The sequence below is a fragment of the Ixodes scapularis genome, unplaced genomic scaffold, assembly GCF_016920785.2.
Source record: "Ixodes scapularis isolate PalLabHiFi unplaced genomic scaffold, ASM1692078v2 PGA_scaffold11__112_contigs__length_91849675, whole genome shotgun sequence".
Taxonomy (NCBI): domain Eukaryota; kingdom Metazoa; phylum Arthropoda; class Arachnida; order Ixodida; family Ixodidae; genus Ixodes; species Ixodes scapularis.
The window spans coordinates 15,104,071-15,127,181 of record NW_024609837.1 but is presented as its reverse complement, the minus strand read 5'-3'; the positions used below and the strand labels follow the sequence as shown (position 1 = coordinate 15,127,181).

At 46.6% G+C, this 23,111-nt stretch overlaps 1 protein-coding gene across 2 annotated transcripts in view; it reads left to right on the top strand.

Annotated features, from left to right (window-relative positions):
* LOC8043297 (hemicentin-2) overlaps window positions 1–23,111 on the top strand; it is a 248,591-nt gene that overhangs the window by 107,057 nt on the left and 118,423 nt on the right. For both annotated transcript variants that reach the window (XM_029972765.4, XM_042288829.1), the window contains exon 4: window positions 8,856–9,065. In XM_029972765.4, the coding sequence (XP_029828625.3) occupies window positions 8,856–9,065 (210 nt within the window). The remainder of the gene's footprint in view (window positions 1–8,855; window positions 9,066–23,111) is intronic.

The following is a 23,111-nucleotide window of genomic DNA, read 5'->3' as shown; positions in this document are numbered from 1 at the left end:
AGCTTGTTTATCATCTTGATTATGCGCGCAGGCTATTTACCTATAATAAACACAGGCAAGTATAATTGCACAAATAAAAAAAAAAATAAAAAAATCTCAGGCAGCGAGGGACTTGCGTAATGGCCCGACATCGGTAATTTATTTTTATTTATTATCGCCCAAACAGAAGCGCCACTGGCTACATAAAACATTAACTTGAAAAAAAAAAAAAAAATAAGGTAACGACGCTATAAGCTTCCAAACAGCCAGGAAAGGTCATTAGCGTAACCCATGGATTCGACCGTTCCGGTACGAGCGACCACATTTGTCCCAAAAGTCCCGCTATCGCGACGCCACTGGCCCCGGTAAATTGAACTTAATCTTGCCAAGGTGTCCTGGCACGGTCCTTTGAATTAGGCCAATTAGCGCTGGCCTGTACCGCATTGAACCCCCCCCCCCCCCCCCCCTTTCTTCCCTCCCTGTTCGCTTTCAAATTGTGCCAGTGTGTCGCTGTCCCAGAACACCACAAAGGTATCGATCGTCATATTACAAAACAGCGCAAAAAAGACAGAACACAAAGTAAAAGAAGGAAACACCGCATGTCGTGTGTCCTTCTCCTCTTTTGTGTCCTGTCTTTTTTGCGCTGTTTCGTAGTATGTTGTTCAACTAACCAGCCCAGCAAGCTATCCTGTTACCGCTCGATCGTACCACTGTGTCGTTTTTCTAAACACCGAACGTTTCTGATACGAAGATTAACTTCAGTTTGGCATTCCCCCCAAAAAAAGTATCATTTCTTATTTTTAATTATAGCCGCAATAGACTAGGCGACATACGAGAAGTGTCTGCTCGGACAAAACGAATGGAAGCGATCGTTAGGGGTGGTTAAACTAACTCACACTAAGAAATCTGGGACGCCATATTTTTCCCACATATCACCTGGGAAAGCCAATCGCCCCAATCTACGAAGAGAGCTCAGTGATTGACGAAGCTGAGATGATGTTTGGACATAGCGAAAAATAATCTGCGCTCGGACGCACAACATGGTGGAACGTGCTGCTATCGAACAGCTCAAGCTGATTTTTTTTGTTTTGTTTTTTGCAGGGTGGAGAATGAGAATAACATGATTTGAATCGCAAATTACATAATTAATAAAATCGCTATTTAAATCAAGCAGCTCTACTATGCTAATGTGAATCAATCTTTGTCCGGAAAAAATAATCCAGCCAATATATTTTTTTTATTTACCGCCTGTGTATCGTGCAATGCTTTTTACGTGCATTTGTTTGGTATTTAAATCATATAATGGCCGAGAAAGAACGCTTTAGATAAAACTGAACTCAAGTAATAGAAAGCGCTATTTCGAGAAAAGCCGAACGTTGAGCTCGATTTCCAACCTTACTTTTCTACAGCGACGCAACATCAAACTGCAACGAAATCAAAACGCAAAAGAAAGAAAGGAAAACTAGAAGTTAATGTCCTACTGCATTGCAGTAAAGTCGAAACTCGAAAAAAAAAATAAATAAAAAATAAAGCTTTATATCTGAGAAATTTAAGCTCTATTTGTTTTTGTATGCCGGGGATCACATCAATCAGCGTTGTTTATTATACCTTAATTACACTCGCAGTCGTTATTTTTCCGCCTTTTCCAACAAATTGATAAATCAATCATCCTCGATGAAAAAGCATGCGAGTAAAAAAAGCTCTCATTTCCAGCTAGAGACTGTTAAATAATATAAATTTGGTTTAAATAAAATGCATTCGAATTAAGTCAAATAAATTTGATTTAAATAACATGATATTATTTCACCCTTTTCTCTAGCCCCGTTATTCGATTGGTTCTCACAATTACTTTGCGAAAAAGAAGACAGTCAATATGTCTTAGAGTGTAACAATAGAACGCGGGGTGCCGCTCTTGTCGTCCTTGTTTATGTCTTCTTGCTACTGTCTTCATTAAGTTAGCCCAAACATCGCCCTAGGAATTATCCGATTCCCCAAGAGTCCACCGGAGTTCTCTTGCTCGTTGACAAAGTGCAAGCCCCGCTGAAAACGAAGAAGTTTTTTAGGTCGGTCTTTAACTTAGTTTGTGAGCGCTCCTGGAAGCGATAGGATTGCTGGCTACGTTCAGGGGACGGCGTCTTTTACGGCGGCCACGGCTGGTGTAGATAGAACTCCCCGATCGGTTTATTTCGGCCGTCTGAATTCGGGCAGATTCGCCGAAATGTGAGGTAATTCGGTTCCCCGTGTCTTCGAGTGATTGACAGAGTTACGCCGGAGTCCCACTAGAACGACAAACAGAAACAACCGACACCGACAAGCCTCAATCACGCGTGCGGCTTGCACGCGGAGGCACCTTTTGCGGGCTTGCAGCCTCTCGGTGCCCTTGAAGTAAGCACGAGGGGGCTTTAAGACTATACCAAAAGATACATCCACGCGCACGCGGCATGTGCTGGAGTGTTGTAGGTGTCGGTCGTTTCTGTTTGTCGCTCTAGTAGGACTCGGGCATTACAAATGCCACGCTGGCCGGTGGCGGCTGTAGTAACTGGGTTGGCGGGCGTTGTTTGTTTGTTTGTTTGCTAAATATGTCCACTAGCAGCGACATGCCTTTCCAGTGGTACGTAACAGGGCAAGAAAAACAACAACAACGCTTAAAACATTTTTATAAATACAGGGTGATTCTTTTTTTGGACGAAAGATAATCCAAACACGAAATAACACTAAAAGAACAAGAACTTTTTTATTTATTTATTACTTGACCAATCCGCCGCAGGAAAACAGTCGAAGAACACCTTTGTAACGCTTCCAAACCGGATCACAATTCGCGTGACTTATGTGAGCACCGGAAATGACCTGCACCTTTTCTGCAAGGGCGCAGCCCTCTTGAATATCGTCACTTCTGGTATGCGTTGAAAGATCGTTTTCATCTCTCAACGCCGCTGGAAGGTGTTCGCGAAAAACGCCTGACTGTCACACGTTTTTGTTTTGCCTCACCTGCATTTTTTCGCACATTCCAGGTTAAAACAATTTTTTTTCGTCCCGCAACACCTGACACGGAACCCACGTGACTGAAAACGAAAGGTTATGAAAATCGGCTCTAGAGTAGCTTGATTGATACTGTGTTTTTCGATTTCGTAATTGTAACGTCGCCCAAGCTGAAAAAAGAAGAAAAAAAGACATGGTAGAAGCTGCGGTGCTTGACATCACTGCTGCGAAATCGTTAGCAGAATTTCACCTCGTGAATTTAAGGCTGTTTCACACATTTGTGTTCGAGTGTAAGCAACTTCATTCAGCCGCTTCTAACCGCTTATGACGATGAAACACAAACTGGCGCCATCTATCGGCTAGCCTTGGAACACATCCGATCCGCGTATAACCAGACTGAAGGCCGTACTTAACGAGATCGAATCCACCCATCCTACATATAGAAAATGGTTTCTTGTAATGCTGTCAGAGTTTCTTAAAACACACGGTGAAAGAATAATGCGTAGTAATACGCAGATAAAACAAAAAAACTTGATGACGGAGCCAAATACTTTACTAGGTGGAATATATCCTAGTCCGCTCATTTGCATTAGGTGGCGCGCCCACTGCGCCAATTTTTCCCCTAGTGGTCTGGGGCGGCGAGACGTGCAGCCCACTAGGGGATAAATTGGCGCAGTAGGCGCGCCATCTAATGCAAATGAGCGGACTAGGATATATTCCACCTAGTAAAGTATTTGGCCCCGTCATCAAGTTTTGCGAAGGAAAGACTGAAAATAAAGGTCCGCTTTTATCCTTGGAATTCCACCGCAAGGAAGACGCTTGCCGGTCAGTGGCCTTGCGTTCCTTTTGTACAGCCCTTTTAAAGACCCCAGGCTAGGAGTGGTACTGCACTGGCCGACTTTCTCATTTACAGCTGAGACACCAGACGCCCAATGAGGCTGACTAGCTTCCGGCTGTTTATACATACATACAACACAATTTTTTTTAACGTTTTTGGCTAGTTGCTTTGGATTTCGTGAAGCCGTGACCTGTGACGTCCCATAATGCAACGCGCGCAGTGCTGCATTATGGAACATCACAGACGTACACACCACTTCAGTTTCTCCGCTAAATTTAGCGAGGAAATCGAATCGGTGTAAAGGTCACGCGTGACATCAGGTCACGTGACGTCGATTTCCCCGCTAAATTTCGCGGAAATGTAACGACCCGTGACCTACACACCAATTCAGTTTCTCCGCTAAATTTAGCGGGGAAATTGACGTCACGTGACTTGACGTATCGTGACCAATATGACAATTAGGTATCTCCTCTGAATTGAGCGGGAAAATGAACACCACGTGAATTACACACCAATTAGTTTTCCGCTAAATTTAGCAGGAAAATTGACGTCACGTGACCTTATGTCACGTGATGCTAGAACGCTTCAGGTATGCAACATAATTGCCGATCGACTTTGTCATGTTAGTGCACAAGTCTTGATTATTCATGCTGATGTCGTCATCACTCTCATCGCGAGCGCTTACTAAGCTGTCGCAGTCGACGACACTCACATGCCAATGCGTGAGCCAGCTCCTTTCCCCCGAACACTGCGACGGCCACGGCTAAGACTGATCCCGATGAAACGGAGCCACAGCCGACCTACTTCTGCATTTAGCAGAGAAGTGCGCGTGCGCCATCCAATTCCGAATAAAGGTATTAGGGAGAGGGAAGCGATGCAGAAGCAAATCGAGCAGGCATCGGGATTTGACGGTCCCCCCGCGAAGGAATGAATCCCGTAGCAGTGATTTTCTTCGTCGACGTCTTCGCGGTCGTCTCGTGGTAAGCTGTATTCTCCGCACGTCTTTAGCCTAATCCCCGCGGCCCGTGGCGGCCCTTTTTATCGTCGGAACGGAGAGCTCAGTGGCGGTATCGGAGCGCAATTACTCTAACTACCCGAGTAATACAGTAGAAAGAGGGCGGAGGTTTTCACGTGCACATTAACGTACGATAAAGGTTGAGTTAACGCCCGATAATAGATCGTCAGTTACGCTGCGTCTCTTTAAAGTACACTCAACTAAATTTTCTTAAATGCCCGAATAGAACATGTCAGACACACAGAAAATACGCCTCCCTATTTTTTTGTTTCCGCAATATTTTATTTGTTAGTTTTATCGGAGTATTGCGTCGTGCTTTTATTTGCTCCATATTTTTCCGGACAACGTGACAAAATAGAAACAAATGACGCATTTGTTTACATATAATATTTTCTTATCTTAGCCTTATATCTTTACCACAAATTTACACTTCCGTAGAGTCCTATATTTTGGTGCAGCAATTATAACCTGACCATTTATTTACCGCATTAATACCCGAGTGCGCGTTACTTTGCCCGAGCTCTAAGTGTAGGTGTCGCGAATCGCCGCCCGATTAAAAGAGTTCAACCGTCTGCCTCCGTCCTTCCTTCAATCCAGCAGCTCTTTGAGCCCCAGCGCAAGGAATCGAAAGCCTGAGGGTACACTCAAATCGACTCGCATCGCTGAAGGGTATTCACGCGGGGAAGCTCCCTCGGGAAATGAAGTGCGTGACGCCAGCGATCGGCGGAACCAGCGGCACTCTCTCGAAAGCTCCAGCGTTCGTACAGATGGCGGGGAGCTGAGAGGGACGTCAGTGTTAGCAGACGCATCTAACGGTTGCACTATCGACAACAAGTGTCGGTGCGCCCTGGTGAGAGTAAAAGAATGGAGGCGTACATGAAAAGGCGGTAGGTGTTTATGACAGCAGCACTGTTAGATACAAAAGACAACAAACAACTTCCTCTGGAAAAAAATATGCTGGGTACAAATGCGCACGCAACAATTACAAAAAAAAAAAAGCAAATTTAAAATCACTTCTATGAAGAGCTGCATGAGGCTGACATTGTCGAATATCGAAGTATCGTTCGTGAAAACAGAAAAGAAACGTTCAACGAGCCGATGACCCCCGCAAGCCACTAAAGTCACTCGAATAACGATATGCTGAGTAGCGACAGCGATTGATGTGCCGACGCGCTTTCCCGTTTGTCCGCGTTCCGTTTCCGGTTAGGAAGAACATGGCGGATTTGACTCGACCTCCCTCTCGAGTAACAGTTTGGTACCTTGGCGTTCGAGGACCTATCCGCGTCCAGCGTTGTTCTACCTGGATTGTCACGTGGCATGACCCGCCGGAGTAGCTCGGGAGATTTCGAACACAGCCATATAATGGGCGAGTTAGGAAGAATATGGCGGACCCCGTGCTAGCAGACGACAGGAGCGTCTAGGGACGTTACAAGCCACAAGTTAGGCGACTCGGATGCCACCGCCTGCGTCTCGGAAAGCATAACCTGTAAAGTTGCCAGACACGCGAATAACATCCCGACAATTGTGAAGAGAGTGCCCGCCAAGGAGGGGACCGTTTGAGTATAGGCCGAGCAAAAGCTTCCCCATCCCCGTGCAAAGGCGTGACGCTGTTATCACATGATGCTCACCTCAGGGAGCAAAGAGAGCAATTTCTCTCCCGTGTGCGTACCCCTCAAAGCACATACTCCCATTCTGTGCGCGGCCTAACTGCATCCTGCAGCCACGTTTTGGCAAAGCAGCTTTTTTTTCTTCTATCTCTATATCGCCGCACTTAATTCCGGCTCGATCAAGCTGCTTCGAAATTGCGAGCTAATGGGTCTTTATGCGGCGATGCGTTACTTAATTGAAACGGCATGTCGGATTTCTGTAAAGCGATCAATGAGGGAGAAACAAAAGAGGAAAACATAAAGCCCGCTGTGATCAAGAAGTTGGGGTACGACTAATGGTCGGCCATTTGAGATTGGCTTTGCGCGTGCGCGTCTTAATGATACGCATTCAATGTGCTTCCACGTCCTCTTCTCCCCTTCGAATTAGCGAAGTCTTTGTATACATCTTTCCAGCGCTTATCACCCGAGCGCAAAATTCAATGATACCTCATTGTAAACGCGTGCGCGGCTTTTTTTTTTTTTTTCCCGCACAAGAGAGTTATTGCGCATGCTCAGTACGCGCTCCACTCCCCAGCAGACGGAAACGCGCAGAGGGCGATTATTGAAATGGTCTGTAGACTTTTTCCACAAGGCCGCCGCCATCTTGAATGACGCCACTTCCGGTACGAACGAGATCACTGTTTTGCCGTCGCCACGCCAATAAAATACATTTAGGATATAAGCGTAACCGTCACCCCTTCTCGTTTTGCCTCCTCCACTGTTTTTTCTTTTAACTATTTGCAAGATGCAATGTTTTATTACTTCTTTCGTCGCCCATGCGGCACATGCCTACCAGGTGCCTGGAAACAAGAGTAAAGGAAACAACACTTGTAAGCATATCCGGAATGGGCGACAAAAAAAAAAATTTTTTTTCCTGCAAATAGTAAAAAAAAAGTAGAGGGGAGGCAAAACGAGAATGGGTGACGGTTACGCTTATATCCTGAATGGGAACTTTTAGCATACCGTTACCGCGTTACCGTTACGGGCGCACGCTTAAAAGCATGCTTTAAAAGCGGGTTTTCGTAGGTCGTTTTGCCGTCCCGCAATGCTCTGCGCAATCCGCCACGGTATCCTGAACTCTACAGTCAAGGCTATCGATGCGCAGGGGCAGGGGCAATAGCGGCTTCTTCCTTAGCGGAGGGGGAAACGCGGTCTACGAAAACTCCCCTAAAGACTTCGGTAGCGGGGTACGCGGGACACAGTACAGGTTTGCTGAAAGTCCCTATTGTCTTCTGTTGGCGTGACAACGGCAAAATAATAAAAGAAATCGTTCTTTTATTTCTGCTTTCTTCCCGGCAAAAAATAAAAATAAAATCTCTATCGAACACTAAAGCAATACATCAAAAAAAATCCGCAAATGAACCGTAACGGTTAGTGTGGAAATAAATGCTGAAAAAAAAAAGAGATATATCTATATATACTCACTGCGGACGTGAGGTTTTTACCGATACTTTCCGACTAACGAGAACTTGATGCCAGGTCTCCGTATAGGTACTCAAGACCGGTCTACAATGTGTCCCTTTTATTTTTATAGGTATTAAGTTACGCGGCTTTTATTTGTCCTCCGTCGATATCGCCAGGGCGTTCAATAACCGCTTGTGCCGACGATTTCTCTTCAGAGTTCTTCGGCAGCCATCGCTTTTTACTTATTGATGTTGTCACACTACGGGTGTTGCACCTTCTAGAGGGACGTTTAAGGCAGTAAACAACGCTCATATCGTGTAAGTAAAAAGTTAGTAATCAAAATAACTTTTTTTTTTTTTTTTTTTTTTTTTTTTACGTTACTGACGACAGACGTGGAAGAAAGTTTTAGCGGATCGATTTTACGGCCATGACTGCGTTTCGAGAGCGCGCGCGCGTCAAAATGCTAATTTGATGAGAACGTTCCTCGATATTTTAGAGAGGATAAACACAGTTTTACTGTATTTTTGATACTGGGTTTCAGATACATAATGAATCGTGTTTGCCTTAAATACGAAATCATTTCAGCTGATGTCAGAAGGGACACCGTGGAAAGGACGCAACACATGGGCCCGCTACCCTTTGTACTTTATTTTATATTTATATAAATTTTAAGAAAAAATGTTGCGATGAACAAATAGTTTTATACTCGCCTTCACTGTACAAAAGTATACGGAGCTTACTTTACACTAAATTTGGTTTCTAAATCTGCCCAGTCGGGCTTTTTGTTATAAACATTTTATGAGAAATTGTGCGGCCTTCAAAGCTGTATACCTGAAAGCTGACCTGCGATGCCCAAGTAATAAAATGAAACTTTACAGAAGTTCGAATAAAAAATCCCCGGCCTCTGATACTTTAATTAAAAGCTGACCCGCAATGACTCATTAAAAAAAATTAGAAGGAAATGAAGGTTGGTTACTTTCTGTTTTTCCACCAGGCTTGCCGATTCCGACGATCACGTGGCGTCGAGACGGCGTCGAGGTCCTGCGAGAGGTGGTCCCAGGCGCCACGGATCTAGACGGCGTCGTGCGTAGCACCATCGCCATCGACAGCCTGACGCGCGACGACCTGCTCATGGAGCTGAGCTGCGAGACGAGCAACACCATCGGAGGCCCCTTCGAAGCTGCCGTCACCGTAGACCTCACACGTGAGTTCTGGACTTCAGACCTCGAGATTACCTCGAGATTACGTGTGTTTATGCGCCTTGCAAGTGGGCGCATTTTGGTCTCCTGCGCATGGGAAAGGAGGTGTGAAGATGGGGGAGGAGGTTATACTAAGCTCTGCCTCCTCGAGGGGGGGGGGCGGGGGGGGGGGGGGGGGGGTGTCGTGGATGTAAACATTTCGGCGTCGGCAATGGCGGACGTGCTGTAGCAGCTGTGGCTGTAGCCGTAAGTCCTTCGCGTAATTGCTGGTTAAAAAAAAAAAAAAAAGAGAGAAGAACGTTTCGCTTCTGTCCTGTGTGATTTAGAGGTCGGTTCCGATTAGGTGCTGTCTAAGGGACAGTGTTACCAGGGGAAATGAAAACGTGCTGCGTCTTCGGATGCGGTGGGCGCATTCACACGGTGTGTTGCATTTTAAATTTCTGGGAGGTTTGACAGATTGAGAGCTCTTTCTTGATTCGGTGGATGGTGGTGCATGTCCGTTCTTAGTTGGTGGAGCGATTTGTCTGGTTAATTCAGATAACGAACGAGACTATAGCCTATTAAACAGGTGCGTGATTCTCTGCACCTTGCACCCTTCTTAGAGGGACAAGCGGCTCCTAGCCGCACGAAACAGAGCAATAACAGGTCTGTGATGCCCTTAGATATCCGGGGCCGCACGCGCGCTACACTGAAGGAAGCAGCGTGTTTTTATCCTTGTCTGTTAAGACAGTAAGCTTAGAAAAAAGTGACTTGAGCAAATGCAGAGGGCTAACTGAAGTCCATCGGATTACCCTCGAGCGAGTGTTCGTCTGTTTAAATAACAGGGAATAAAAAAATAAGTTTCCATAAAATTTCGCCAAAAATAAGAACAATAATTACCCCTTGGTTTCAACGAGTCTACGGCATAACTTCCGCGATACGCTCGACGCCGCACACGAAAAGGGGGAACTTGCGGACGTTAACCACCCTCGTTCTCGGTTGTTAGCAAACAAACCTCGGCGCGTCGGCCACATCGCCCGTGAGTCCTTTGGCTTCGCTCCTTGATACGTGTCTGCTAGTTGTTAGACAAAAACACATCGTACCGCTCGAGTTATTTCGTCTGTCCTCTCTGAAAAGCGAAGTCAAGCTCGCTCGTAAACCTAAGACAGCTGTTGAATAGCAGACGACGTTGCAAAGGAGCAGACGACGCTGAGATAAGGGATCTCAGCGACCCACTATCTTTCCACTCGAGCCAATCAGAGCTCGGCATTCTGACGTCATCGCAACCCCTGGAAGCAGACGAACTTGCCGTCCGCATTGTCCTCTATCCCACCCATGCATCATAAAGCCGGGTTCACATTTCTTATACGTCATACAAAAGACTGTCGGCAAACGCGAGTCGACCGCAATATCGGTGGTTCGAATGCCGCATGCCCAAGTTTCTCCTTGAACCGATTTCTACGCGACATTCGAGGTACGAATCTCGCGGTGACTTGCGTTTGAATCTGTATCGAAGAAGCCCTTCTTAGGACGCGGATAAAGGCACCAGACGGAGACGCGTTCCACAAACCGTACAGGAAGAGCGACGATAATCTACGTAGTAGCAATTGGGACAATAGGTCAAGTAGGGGGGGGGGGGGGGGGGGGGCAGAGCCGTATATGTAGCAGAGAGTTTGGCCATTCTTTGGGAAGTATAGGAGACAAATGAGGAGGCGCCATTGGCCGAAAGCGGGCTGGGCGTGTTTTAGGGCGTCTTCAGAAATTCGAATGTGGCCAACCAGAAGCCGGAAATAATACCCGGGCGGTGGTCCCGAGAAACAAACCTGATAAGTGCATCGGAGTAACTCTCGGTGACTGAAAACATGGTGCACGTAATGTTTTAATCGCGGTCATCGAAAATCATGGTGGAAGAGTGCGACTAGCGGAACGATCGACATAATCCGTACGCCAAGCGCCGAGGGCGGGAATCTGCCTTCCGAGCGGTCACACTCTGTGCGAGCAAAGCAGAGTAGAGCGGCGCATTCGTTTCTTTCATCTTTCTGCATGATCAAGATCGAAACATCACCTGCAGCCTATTTTAAACCATAAAGGGTTACTACATTTAACTCTTACGCGCTTATTAAAATAACCAAATTTGTTTCTCGCTACCACCGCTAGGGAATTCTTTTCGGCTTCTAGTTGGCCAAGAGAGCGTGCCAAGCCCACGTTCTGCGTCTGGGGCACGCCCTGCCTCTGCCTGCGCCCCCCATTGACCAAACTCTCTGTATGCACGGCTCGGGGGGGGGGGGGGGGGGGGGGGGAGGGGGGAGGGGGGGAGTGTGGGGGGGGGGGGGGGGGGGGAGGCAGCGAGAAAAGCGCCGCTACTATTCGACTCAATGTGAAAACGCACATTTTCCGGAGTTCCTTGTTGAGAACACGTGCATCCTGGGTCCTGCAGAGAGGGACTTCACGCTGCGTTCTCCGAACTGCGCGGCGTTAACAAACTCGGTCATCGATTACCCTCCCTTTAAAAAAGCCATACGTAAAAAGAAAAAAAAAAACAACCTAGAACCGTAATGCGTAAAGAGTTAGCACGAAACCAGATCAAATTTGTCGCTAGATAGCGCTCCGCAAGAAATAGAAAGAGAGGAAAACTTCATTATTTCAACTTTAGTGGTCTCTTCACAGCTCTGCAGTCTACTGACCTCCTTTCACTAGGCGAAATAACAAAACCAAAACAAGATCAAGAAAAAAAAGAGCCAAATAATTCTTCGTTTCTTTCTAAAAAAAAAAAAAAAAAAGTAAAAAACTACAATGAAAGTTAGCCGGGTGGTGTAATGTCCTCTTGTGGGGCATCAATATCACGCGGTTGTAATTAAGATCTAGAAAAAACAAACTGCCCAGAAACCATTAGAAAGTAAGGGGGCTCTGATGGTTGCGCTCTTCTCCTTTCGCAACGTGGAACAATCAATGGCCAAGTGCACTGTTTCTTTCTGGGAATGCGAGAGTGGAGCTTCCTAGATGTTCGCGTGTTGCAATGGACGATACGGGTAAGAAAAGAGGGCGAGCAAGAGAAAAAAGCACGCGAGGAAGCCGGAGCGCCGAGTTCTGACCGAAATGATTAGCGAGTAGACGATGAGGCGAGCGGCCTCTGTCACTACTTACTGTTGGAATTCGCTCGGACCTTAAAGGGGTATTCACAGGAGGGAGGAATCTCAGGGATTTCTCCACGGCACGCGCATCCCGCGACGAAAACGTCAGGCTTTGCGATGTGCAAAAGCCTCGCGTTTTTGCCTCATGATGCGCTCGTGTTGGGGGGGATTTCTCCCTCGTGTGAATACCTCTTAAAACGCCCAACGCAGGACGCCGGCGTTGGACGTTAGAACGCGTTCGGAGTTTGAATGTAGAGACTGAGGCAGCCGGCTTTGCGCCGCGTCTATTCGCTAATCCTTCCCACCAGACCTCGGTGTTGAAACGCCCCCGTTAGCTCTCGTCTCTTAGCCCATAGCCTCCTCCCATACTCGCAGAGCCTGGCAGTTCGACGACGGAGCCATAGAGGGCCCGGTCGCAGATTTGGAGCGCGTAGATCTGCTAGCACAAAGCATCAAAGAGCCATTTTTCGTGGAACCTGGACGTCAGCGCGCAGCTTTCACAGTGGCGAGGACGGCGAGGACCCGAAACACATTGTTCGCTCGGGAGAAGTCTGTTTCGGCGTGTCGCCGCAGCGGGGCGCCAGTCACGTGGCTCTTCTCTCGTCCGTTGTCTGCCGCTCCACCTTTTCCATTTCGGCGGCCGCTTCTCGCGGCAATCTGCCAGGCTTTGTCAGCATAGACGAGGCTATGTCTAGCCTCTCCCTGATTTTGTACCCGTATAAACCCTTCTAAGGATGGCCGTCTGCGCGTCGTCATATTTGGTCTACTGACCTGTGGAAGGCGCTTCGAACATGCGCAGTTCCTCATTTCTGCGAAAGACAAGAAGCCGTACGTGCATCCATACATAGCCCGATGATTCGGCATATTGTTCGCCCGGGTGCTAATCGCTGGACAGGTAGCCGACAGCATGAGAAACGCAAAAGGTTGCCTAATCCGTTCGCAATTCTTGCTCCGTGAAAGGAGCTTGGCGTTCTGATCCGCTAACGCACCGATCGAACGGTGCTAATAAAGAGCTGGGGAGCGCCCGAGGCGTTTGACAAATTCTGAGTGACTATAGCAGACTCCTCGTGAACATAATGCGTCCTTAACAAAACACCAAATAGTCGCATATAGGAATCCTTCACCGCCTCCGATCGGACCGTGGCTACACTGTCAAACGCAAAAAAAAATGTTCCGCAGAGACATTTAAAATTGCTTACCTTTAGGAATGCGAAAGCATTCCTACACGCAGGGCATTCTTACAAGCAGCACGCCACGTCTTCCTACTGCACACGGCGCTGCAGCAGTGACGTCACACTCCTGCACTGCGCAGGCGCGGCGAACCCTGCCACACTTCACCACGGCTTCCCTGACGAAGCATTGCCTTGCTGTGCTTTTCTTTGTGTTTAATTTTTGAGTTGCGACCGCTTTGACCTTGAGCGCACCCGCCGGCTTCCGCGACGAAGCATCTGCTTTGCTGTGCTTTTCTTTGTGTTTTATTGAGAATGGGAATTTAGTTGCCATTCTTCTGATACAGACGGTTAGAGACAACGCCGGCTTCGCTCCATGGCACAGTTAATGCTTGCGCATTAATATCTAACCTTTAGACGTCGCACTGTGTCACCCGCGTTATACCTGAAACCATTCACCCTATTTTCTTTGCGTGCTTGAAGATCGCTCGTGGACACCCCGCCGAATGACAACATGCCCGCGATTCGCAAGAATTACATTTTATTTACGCCTGAAGGACAGCGAAAGGCGTAGTTCGTATCCCTTTTTCTTCTAGAATTTTTTCGATCAACGGGCCTAGTTGCACATCTTTAACTAGTACCCGCATTATCACTTTTATCGACTGTGAAGCCCAGTATGCCCAGATATCGTACGCCTCAATCCACCTGAACTGATAATATACCAATTTGACTGAAACTTCAAGTTAATTTTCAAAACCCCCGCGTCTCTTCTCTTCCCTCCCTTTTCAACGCCCATGTGGGTCTTGTCCCCGCACAGGGAGACTAGGGGATCTAAGCTCGTCAAACACAAAGTTTGGGCCGAAGTTTACGGAGCGCGACGATTGGACTATCAAGGCGATGACTTCGCTGTTATCAATGGTACAGCAACACAGTAGTATTTATTGCTCGCAGGCATATTCAATACGCCTTTTGCTTTACGATCAGGTGGAATCACCGATTGAATTATTTTGTAAAAGACATGTTCAATGACGAGTTACATGTTTTACGTGTTGCTCGGGTCACCTAACGGTAGATTTCATAATGTCGTGCAGGTTGTTTGTTGCGAACAGTTCCTTTCAAATGTCGACCAAATGTTTCGTGATCGTTGTTTGGTTGGCATTGTGGGACTCAGCCCAGTAATATGGGAAACACTGATTTTTGTTTTGTTTTCCGCAGTGGACTAAACAAAGTAAGTTTTATGAGGACCCGATAAATCTTATTTTTGTTCTTCTACATATTCTAGTAAAAATGGGTAATTATGCCTCTGAAAGAACTTGTTATCAGTGTGAATTTTAATATATCACTGAGCAGCGTTTGCCGTTCGTTTCTATGGTGTGGACGAGGCTCCAGAAAATCCCTCTGCAGAAACTTGCACAAAAGGATCTTGATACAAAAATAGACAAAACAACAACAACAAAAACAATGAGAGAGTCCCATGATCGATTCTGCAGTTGTTTTTCGTATATTCGCGTAGCATAACCAGCACTTCCTCCCTTTCTCCCAAAAATCAGGCGAATTCATTCTACGATGAAACGTCAAAAGGCACGCCATGCACCACCCCATTTACCTGGCAACGCAACCCTCATTCGGCAGCCTTCGAGGCGGTGATCCATTTGTAGGCGTTTCCATACACTCGATCCATACAGACTGCCACATCAGCCGCTCTAGGTTCGGTCGCCATCGATCAAAAGAATTGAGGAACTGGAAAAAAAGACCCTTTATTTACGCCTTGACCGCTGCCTTGTATTCTGGTCTCGAACTCTACCTTTCGGTTGTAAGACAATTTTTTTTTTTCTTCTTGCTATCGCACGTTCAAAGAGGTGCGCGAGTGGCTGTATTGTGGGTCCGTTTCCCAGTAGCGTAATACCTTTTATACCGAAAATTGAGCGCGTTGCTAGACGTCACATTTCCAATCGAGAGAATAATACCCTATACGTGTGTCATGGAGGAACTAAAAAGAAGAAAGCAGACGAAATCGTCTTTCTTTTTTCTTTCTCGTCCGTATTCCGAATTGTGTGGCAAATCGTTTTGATTCTTATATCTAAGTTGTGATTGTTTGCTTGTATTTTGAATGTCGTTTTTTTGTTGGACTGTTTACGCGATAGAAGACAGATGGTGGACCATGGAATACCATAGCGATTTGTTCGCGGTGTCGGTGGCCAGCTGGAATCAGCAAGTCGAAAAGAGCTTGCGAGTGAGAGCTATTACAGAACGAAATATCGTGGGCGTCGGCATGACACCCACAGGAGCCAATAGATTGGTGTCTGCTCTGCTCAATGGGTGCCGCCATGCTTGTCTCTGCTGACGCCATGGCAGAGTAGGGGGGCTGCGCTTTTTACTAGACCGTTTTTTTAGAACGTTTTGCTCATATTGTAGGCAAAGAACGTCAGAAATACGTTGTAACGAAGCTACAAGAACAACGCCGATGCCGTGAATGCTGTAAAAAAAAAAGAGTATTGTGTTATGCGTAGCCCCCTCTCTTCACAAGAGCCTGCTTTTGAGATTATTATTTTTCATTGTTATAGCTTTAGAGACGTCGGGCCTATTATGTTCACGATCTTCGCAATTCCTTTGCTGGCGTCTCATGCCGCAATCTCGTTAGAGCCGGACGATAACAGAATGACCTGGAGTTGCCCTGCGGTTAAGTTGTCTGAGATTATAATTGAACAGAATTCACTTTAAAAATCTGGAGCATCCTCTTCCCCGCAAAACAGACGTGAATCCTCGCAATATACGGAAGAAGCGCGACGGATGACGAAGCGAAAATATGTATAGACCTAAAAAAAATCCGCCTTCACCGTGCCACTGAGCATGGTGGAATGTCAGGCTTAGTGCAACAGCGCAAACAGTTTTTTTGTAGGTCTGAACGCACTTGGTGAAATCGCTAACCGACAAATGCAGTCCGAATTAACCCAGCGCTTTTGTTTTAAAGCTATTTTTTTAAGCGGTTTGAGCTGTTTTCAACGGCATCTAGGCAAAATGACATTTAGCCTTCTGAATAAGTGCTATTTGAAATGTTTGCGTGAAGGCGAATTTTTCGAATAAAGAACGGATTGCTCTTGGATTTTAAAGCTTTTTCTTTTTTACCCGTCGTAAGTCTATTAGCAATTTTACGGTAACATATTTACGCAGCTTGTTTGACAGTGTTCGTAGAAATGTGTTCGTGCTTTTTTTTTTTGTATTTTGTGCGTTTTAAAGACCCCCGTCACGGCCTTTTCAAGCGATATTTATGCCGACGTCCCTAGTGGTTCCTAACCGTTTTTAAGATTTCTCTCGCAAAAATATATTCTTAACTGATGTTTTAGGCGATATAAAAAGCGATTGCTCGGTAACGGCATTAACAATTCGGCGGACAAAAATAAACAGAACAATTCACGCTCTAGATGCGACAAAAGCGGAAGAACCTGCGAGTCAATCGTATTCATTCCAAGAAGCATTTCGGTTCACGAGAGTGCGGGCAGCACAAGGCCACAACAAACTTGGCTGTGCGAAAACACCGTTTGACGGGAATACATGTACAGTACAGTCGTATGGCGCAATCTGTTTCCGAGGTGCTTGCGAAGGTTGGCGGAAGAGGACCTCCAGGCGGTGTATACTTCTTTGCAATGTTTGCAGCGAGCAGTGAAGTTATGGCCACTATATTCGACATGGTCAAGGTGCAGTTCATATCCGGACCACGGTAACACCTGCCGCTCGTCACTTACGACAAGCTCTCGTTTTGGCGATAACGGTTGGTTACCACACAACTATTTTCCTTCTTTCTTGTGACGTTCTCTTTCCCTTCCAATTTTAGAGCGCAGCTCTTAGGCGCCCGTTTCTGGCTTGAGCGGCGTCGGCGTCGCCGTCGGCATAACCGCGGTGTGAACTATGGGAAACGTTTCATAACGCACCGCGGTGACGCGCGCGTTGCATTATGAAACGTTTTCCATAATGCACCGCGCGGGAGGGAGAAGGAGGGGGAGGGTATGGGAGGAGGGAGGGGGAGGAGGTGGATGTAGGAGGAGGGGAGGAGGATAGAGGATGAGGAAGGAGGAGGAGAGGAGGAAGAGGTGGAGGAGGCGAGGAGCACGGGAGGAGTATATGGGGAGGGTGGAGGAGAGGGTACGGATGAGGAGGAGGGGCATACCGTCCCTTTTGTACCCTCCCCTCGTCCTCCTTATGAGCTGCGCTCTAATTCGGCATTACAGGGAGTTGTAAACGTCTTTCATTTTTTTAAGAGCTTTCCTATTTCCTGTTCTCAGCTGACAGAAGAGGGAGATACCGATGAACAGACAGGTCCATTACTGTGATAGGAAGGGGAGCAGAAGGTCAAACCATTTGGAATTGAATAAATTGGAAAATACCGTTAGTCCAAAACAAGGTAAAGAAAGGAGTAAACAAAAACAACACAAAGCCGTCTGGGAATGCGTTCCGTTTTTCTTTTCTTTTTTCTTAATTTCTTCGATGCAACGAAGAACAAAAAACTCGACCGTCGACCAGAAGAAACATCCTCTGTGGCCTCGGTCAGATAGTGTCTACTGGTGGCGACCCGCTCTCGCAAAGAAAGCTATCGCCGCGACTGCTGCGGCACCCAAGACGGCGTCTCGTTCGGCGTTAGACAGTTCACCGTTAGGTGTCTACACGTCGCGCGTTTCCGCGAGGTGGCTCTGTCGCTTAGCTGAAGAAGCGGGGGTTTTCAATGAGGCCGGAAACGCAGGGGGAGAGAGCTGCGCACAGAAAAGGTTGAAATAAAGCAAATGTTAAATGCGCTTTTCCGCGCGATGAAAAAGAAAAACAAAAATAGAAAGTTATTTTTCCTCTGCGCCGGCACTTTGATCCAACGAAAGAAGTTTTGAGTTCTTTTTTTTAGGCGAAATCCTTGCTTGCCCCATTGAACAAAAAAGCGTCGAACAAGCCGATAAACATACGACTGAGCGGCACTCGCCGCTCTACTGGTCCCATTACCTTGGCATCGTCCTTGCGGTCGCCCTAGAAGTCGTCCTATGCTTCTAGGACGGACTCACTTGTCATATTAGGTGAAAAACAAGCGTCGTCGTTATTGTGCCCGAAAGATGGTCATGAAAATACGTCATCCAGCGTCATCCAGAATAAAGAAAGAATTTAAACGCTTACGGACAAGAAGAGACAGCGCAGTTCTTTTAATTAGCAAGGAACATTTACGGATGCCTCCTTCAATATCTACAATCTCCCTCCCAACATTTTAACCTAAAGAAGGAGATACATCAAAAAAGAAGGAAAAAAAAAACACCTGGAAAAAGACGAAAGTCCCCCAAAACTAGAAGATAAAAAAAATAAGAAGGAAGAAGAAAACCTTTGAAAAATTCAAATTGATGAGCCCATTGACTAATTCAGCTCTGGCTTCAGGATAGCCGGTGACGAACACAACATTGCTGCTCCTTCTCTTGGGTTGTCCAGCGTTGACATGAATTACCTGAAGTCAGAGCTGAATTGCAATGCGCTTTTTACTAGACCGTTTTTTTAGAACATTTTGCTCATATTGTAGTCAAAGAACGTCAGAAAAACGATGTAACGAAGCTCCAAGAACAAAGCCGATGCCGTGAATGCTGTAAAAAACCATGAGTATTGTGTTATGCGTAGCCCCTCTCTTCACAAGAGCCTGCTTTTGAGATTATTATTTTCCATTGTTATAGCTTCAGAGACGTCGGGCCTATTACGTTCACGATCTTCGCAATTCCTTTGTTGGCGTCTTATGCCGCAATCTCGTTAGAGCCGGAACGATAACAGAATGACCTGGAGTTGCCGTGCGGTTAAGTTGTCAGAGATAATAATTGAACAGAATTCACTTTAAAAATCTGGAGCATTTTCTTCCCCGCAAAACAGATGTGAATCCTTGCAATATACGGAAGAAGCGCGATGGATGACGAAGCGAAAATATGTATAGACCTAAACAAAAGCCGCCTTCACTGTCCCACTGAGTATGGTGGAATGTCGCGCTTAGTGCCACAGTGCAAACAGTTTTTTGTAGGTCTGAACGCACATGGTGAAATCGCGAACCGTCAAACGCAGTCCTAATTAACCCAACGCTTTCGTTTTGAAGTGGTTTGAGCTGTTTTCAATGGCATCTAGGCAAAATGGCATTTAGCCTTTTGAATAAGTGCTATTTGAAATTTTTGTGTGAAAGTGGATTATTCGAATCAGAAAAGAATTGCTCTTTGATTTTAAAGATTTTCTATTTTATACCCGTTGTGAGTCTATTTGCAATTTTACGGTAATATACTTACGCAGCTTGTTTGACAGTGTTCGTAGAAATGTGCTCGTGCTTTTTTGTTTTGTATTTTGTGCGTTTTAAAGACCCCCGTCACGGCCTTTTAAATCGATATTTATGCCGACTTCCCTTGGGGTTCGTAACTGTTTTTAAGATTTCTCTCGCTAGAATATATTCTTAACTGATGTTTTAGGCGATATAAAGAGCTCGGTAACGGCATTAAAAATTCAGTGGACAAAAATAAACAGAACCATGCACGCTCTAGATGCGACAAAAGCGTAAGAACCTGCGAGTCAATCGTATTCATTACAAGAAGCATTTCGGTTCATGAGAGTGCGGGCAGCACAAGGCCACAACAAACTTGGCTGTGCGAAAACACCGTTTGACGGGAATACATGTACAGTAGTCGTAGGGCGGTGTATACTTTTTTGCAATGTTTGCAGCGAGCAGTGAAGTTATGGCCACTATATTCGACATGGTCAAGGAGCAGTTCATAGCCGGACCACGGTAACGCCTGCCGCTCGTCACTGACAAGCTCTCGTTTCGGCGATAACGGTTGGTTACCACACAACTATTTTCCTTCTTTCTTGTGACGTTCTCTTTCCCTTCCAATTTTAGAGCGCAGCTCTTAGGCGCCCGTTTCTGGCTTGAGCGGCGTCGGCGTCAGCGTCGCCGTCGGCGTAACCGCGGGGTGAACTATGGGAAACGTTCCATAACGCACCGCGGTGACGCGCGCGTTGTATTATGAAACGTTTTATATAATGCACCGCGCGGGAGGGAGGAGGAGGGGGAGGGGGAGGGGATGGGAGGAGGATGGGAGGAGGGAGGAGGAGGATGTAGGAGAAGGGGGAGGAGGATAGAGGATGAGGAGGAGGAAGGAGGAAGGAGGAGGCGAGGAGCACGGGAGGAGTAGATGGGGAGGGAGGAGGGGAGGGTACGGATGAGGAGGAGGGGCATACCGTCCCCTATGTACCCTCCCCTCGTCCTCCTTATGAGCTGCGCTCTAATTCGGCATTACAGGGAGTTGTAAACGTCCTTCATTTTTTTAAGAGCTTTCCTATTTCCTGTTCTCAGCTGACAGAAGAGGGAGATACCGATGAACAGACGGGTTCATTACTGTGATAGGAAGGGGAGCAGAAGGTTAAACCATTTGGAACTGAATAAATAGGAAAATACCGTTAGTCCAAAACAAGGTAAAGAAAGGAGTAAACAAAAACAACACAAAGCCGTCTGGGAATGCGTTCCGTTTTTCTTTTTTTAATTTCTTCGATGCAACGAAGAACAAAAAACTCGACCGTCGACCAGAAGAAACATCCTCTGTGGCCTCGGTCAGATAGTGTCTACTTTTGGCGACCCGCTTTCGCAAAGCTATCGCCGCGACTGCTGCGGCACCCAAGACGGAGTCTCGTTCGGCGTTAGACAGTTCACGGTTAGGTGTCTACACGTCGCGTGTTTCCGCGAGGTGGCTCTGTCGCATAGCTGAAGAAGCGGGGGTTTTCAATGAGGCCGGAAACGGTGAAGACGGGGGGAGAGAGCTGCGCACAGAAAAGGTTGAAATAAAGCAAATGTTAAATGCGCTTTTCCGCGCGATGACAAGGAAAAACAAAAATTGAAAGTCCTTTTTCCTCTGCGCCGGCACTTTGATCAAACGAAAGAAGGTTTGAGTTCTTTCTTTTAGGCGAAATCCTTACTTGCCCCATTGAACAAAAAAGCGTCGAACAAGCCGATAAACACACGACTGAGCGGCACCCGCCGCTCTACTGGTCCCACTACCTTGGCATCGTCCTTGCGGTCGCCCTAGAAGTGGTCCTATGCTTCTAGGACGAACTCACTTGTCATATTACGTGAAAAACAAGTGTCGTCGTTGTTGTGCCCGAAAGATGGCCATGAAAATACGTCATCCAGCGTCATCCAGAATAAAGAAAGAATTTAAACGCTTACGGACAAGAAGAGACAGCGCAGTTCTTTTAATTAGCAAGGAACATTTACGAATGTCTCCTTCAATATCTACAATCTCCGTCCGAACATTTTAAACTAAAGAAGATAAATAAAAAAAAAAACACACACACACGCACCCGGAAAAAGACAAATATTCCCCAAAACTAGAAGATAAAAAAAAAAAAAAAATAGGAAGGAAGAAAAACCCTTTGACAAATTTAAATGGATAAGCGCATTGACAAATTCAGCTCTGGCTTCAGGATAGAACACAACATTACTGCTCCTCCTCTTGGGTTGTCCAGCGTTGACATGAACTACCTGAAGTCAGAGCTGAATTGCAATGGGCTCATCTGTCTGAACTCGTCGAAGGTTTCTTCTTCCTTCTTATTTCCTTTTTTTTTATCTAATAGTTTATTTACAGGGGTCAAACCCCTGTCAGACGGTCATTTTAAAATCCGTTAGAACAAGCTCCTATACAAACTCGGCGAACCAGCGCACGCCGTACGGCACGTGCGCACTCACCATCGCTTGCTGGCTGGCCGATTTTATAAAAGAGCTTAGTGAAAGGGAGCTTTATATTTCGTTTCAGCTTCGGTCCAGACCAGGGTGTAAGATAGACAGGTGGGCAAACGAGAGCCAAATGAGCGACCGGATTGTGTACCCCTCGGGTTTCTCTTTTTTTGTGGCGCCATCTATGTGGAGCACCGCAAACTCTCACTCCAGGTCGGCGACCGGTGGCGACCGGCTAAACTGACGGAGATGATTTCTCGTGGATTTTCAATGAAGGAATGCTGTGCTCTCGGTTTATTTTGCGCACGCTCCCATAAAGTTCCATGCAAATTCGATTCCGATTTCTTTTTCCTCTCGCCGCAGCGCCATCTGTCGCAAGTCGGGGGTACCCGGAAGCAGACGAGTACACAATCCGGTCACGGCGTTGCGGTAGGCTTCTATGGGCCATTTCCCCACCTGTCTATCTTACACCCTGGTCCAGACGCAGCCAAAGCTACAAGCGCGAGCTCCGGGCTTTCAGCGTCCCTGCCAAGCACGCGCGCTCGTGCAGTGCAAGCACTGTTCTGGGCCACATGCTCGCGCTTGTAGCATCGAGCTGCGTCTGGACCGAGGCTGAAACGAAGTATAGAATGCCGTCTGACGTGGGTAATATAATGTGGGGCCAATAGACCCTTTCCGGAATTCAGTCTGGCCACTTTGATCTCTATCATCATCATCTGAAAACGGCATTTGTGCTATACTAATGGCGGCCTTCTGTTTACTGATGAAGGAAGAAGTTGAAGATGCTCCTAAGCAGATGATTCGAGGCCTATATCATGCTATATGTTAGCGCGGCGTGAAGCAGGATTTGGACGCAAGAGCTGCGTAAGCGTTCATTTCTAACTCCGTCCCAGTCAATGTGTTAGTAGAACACACTCGGCTTCAAAACCCCTTGATGTATAGAACTCTTTCAAGACGTCTATGTGGGCTGGCGCTTCGCTCCGACTGGCTGCATTTGTTTCGCAATCGAGACTAAAAGAGACTGAAAAATAATTGTAGTGAAGTGCATATTCCCGTTTA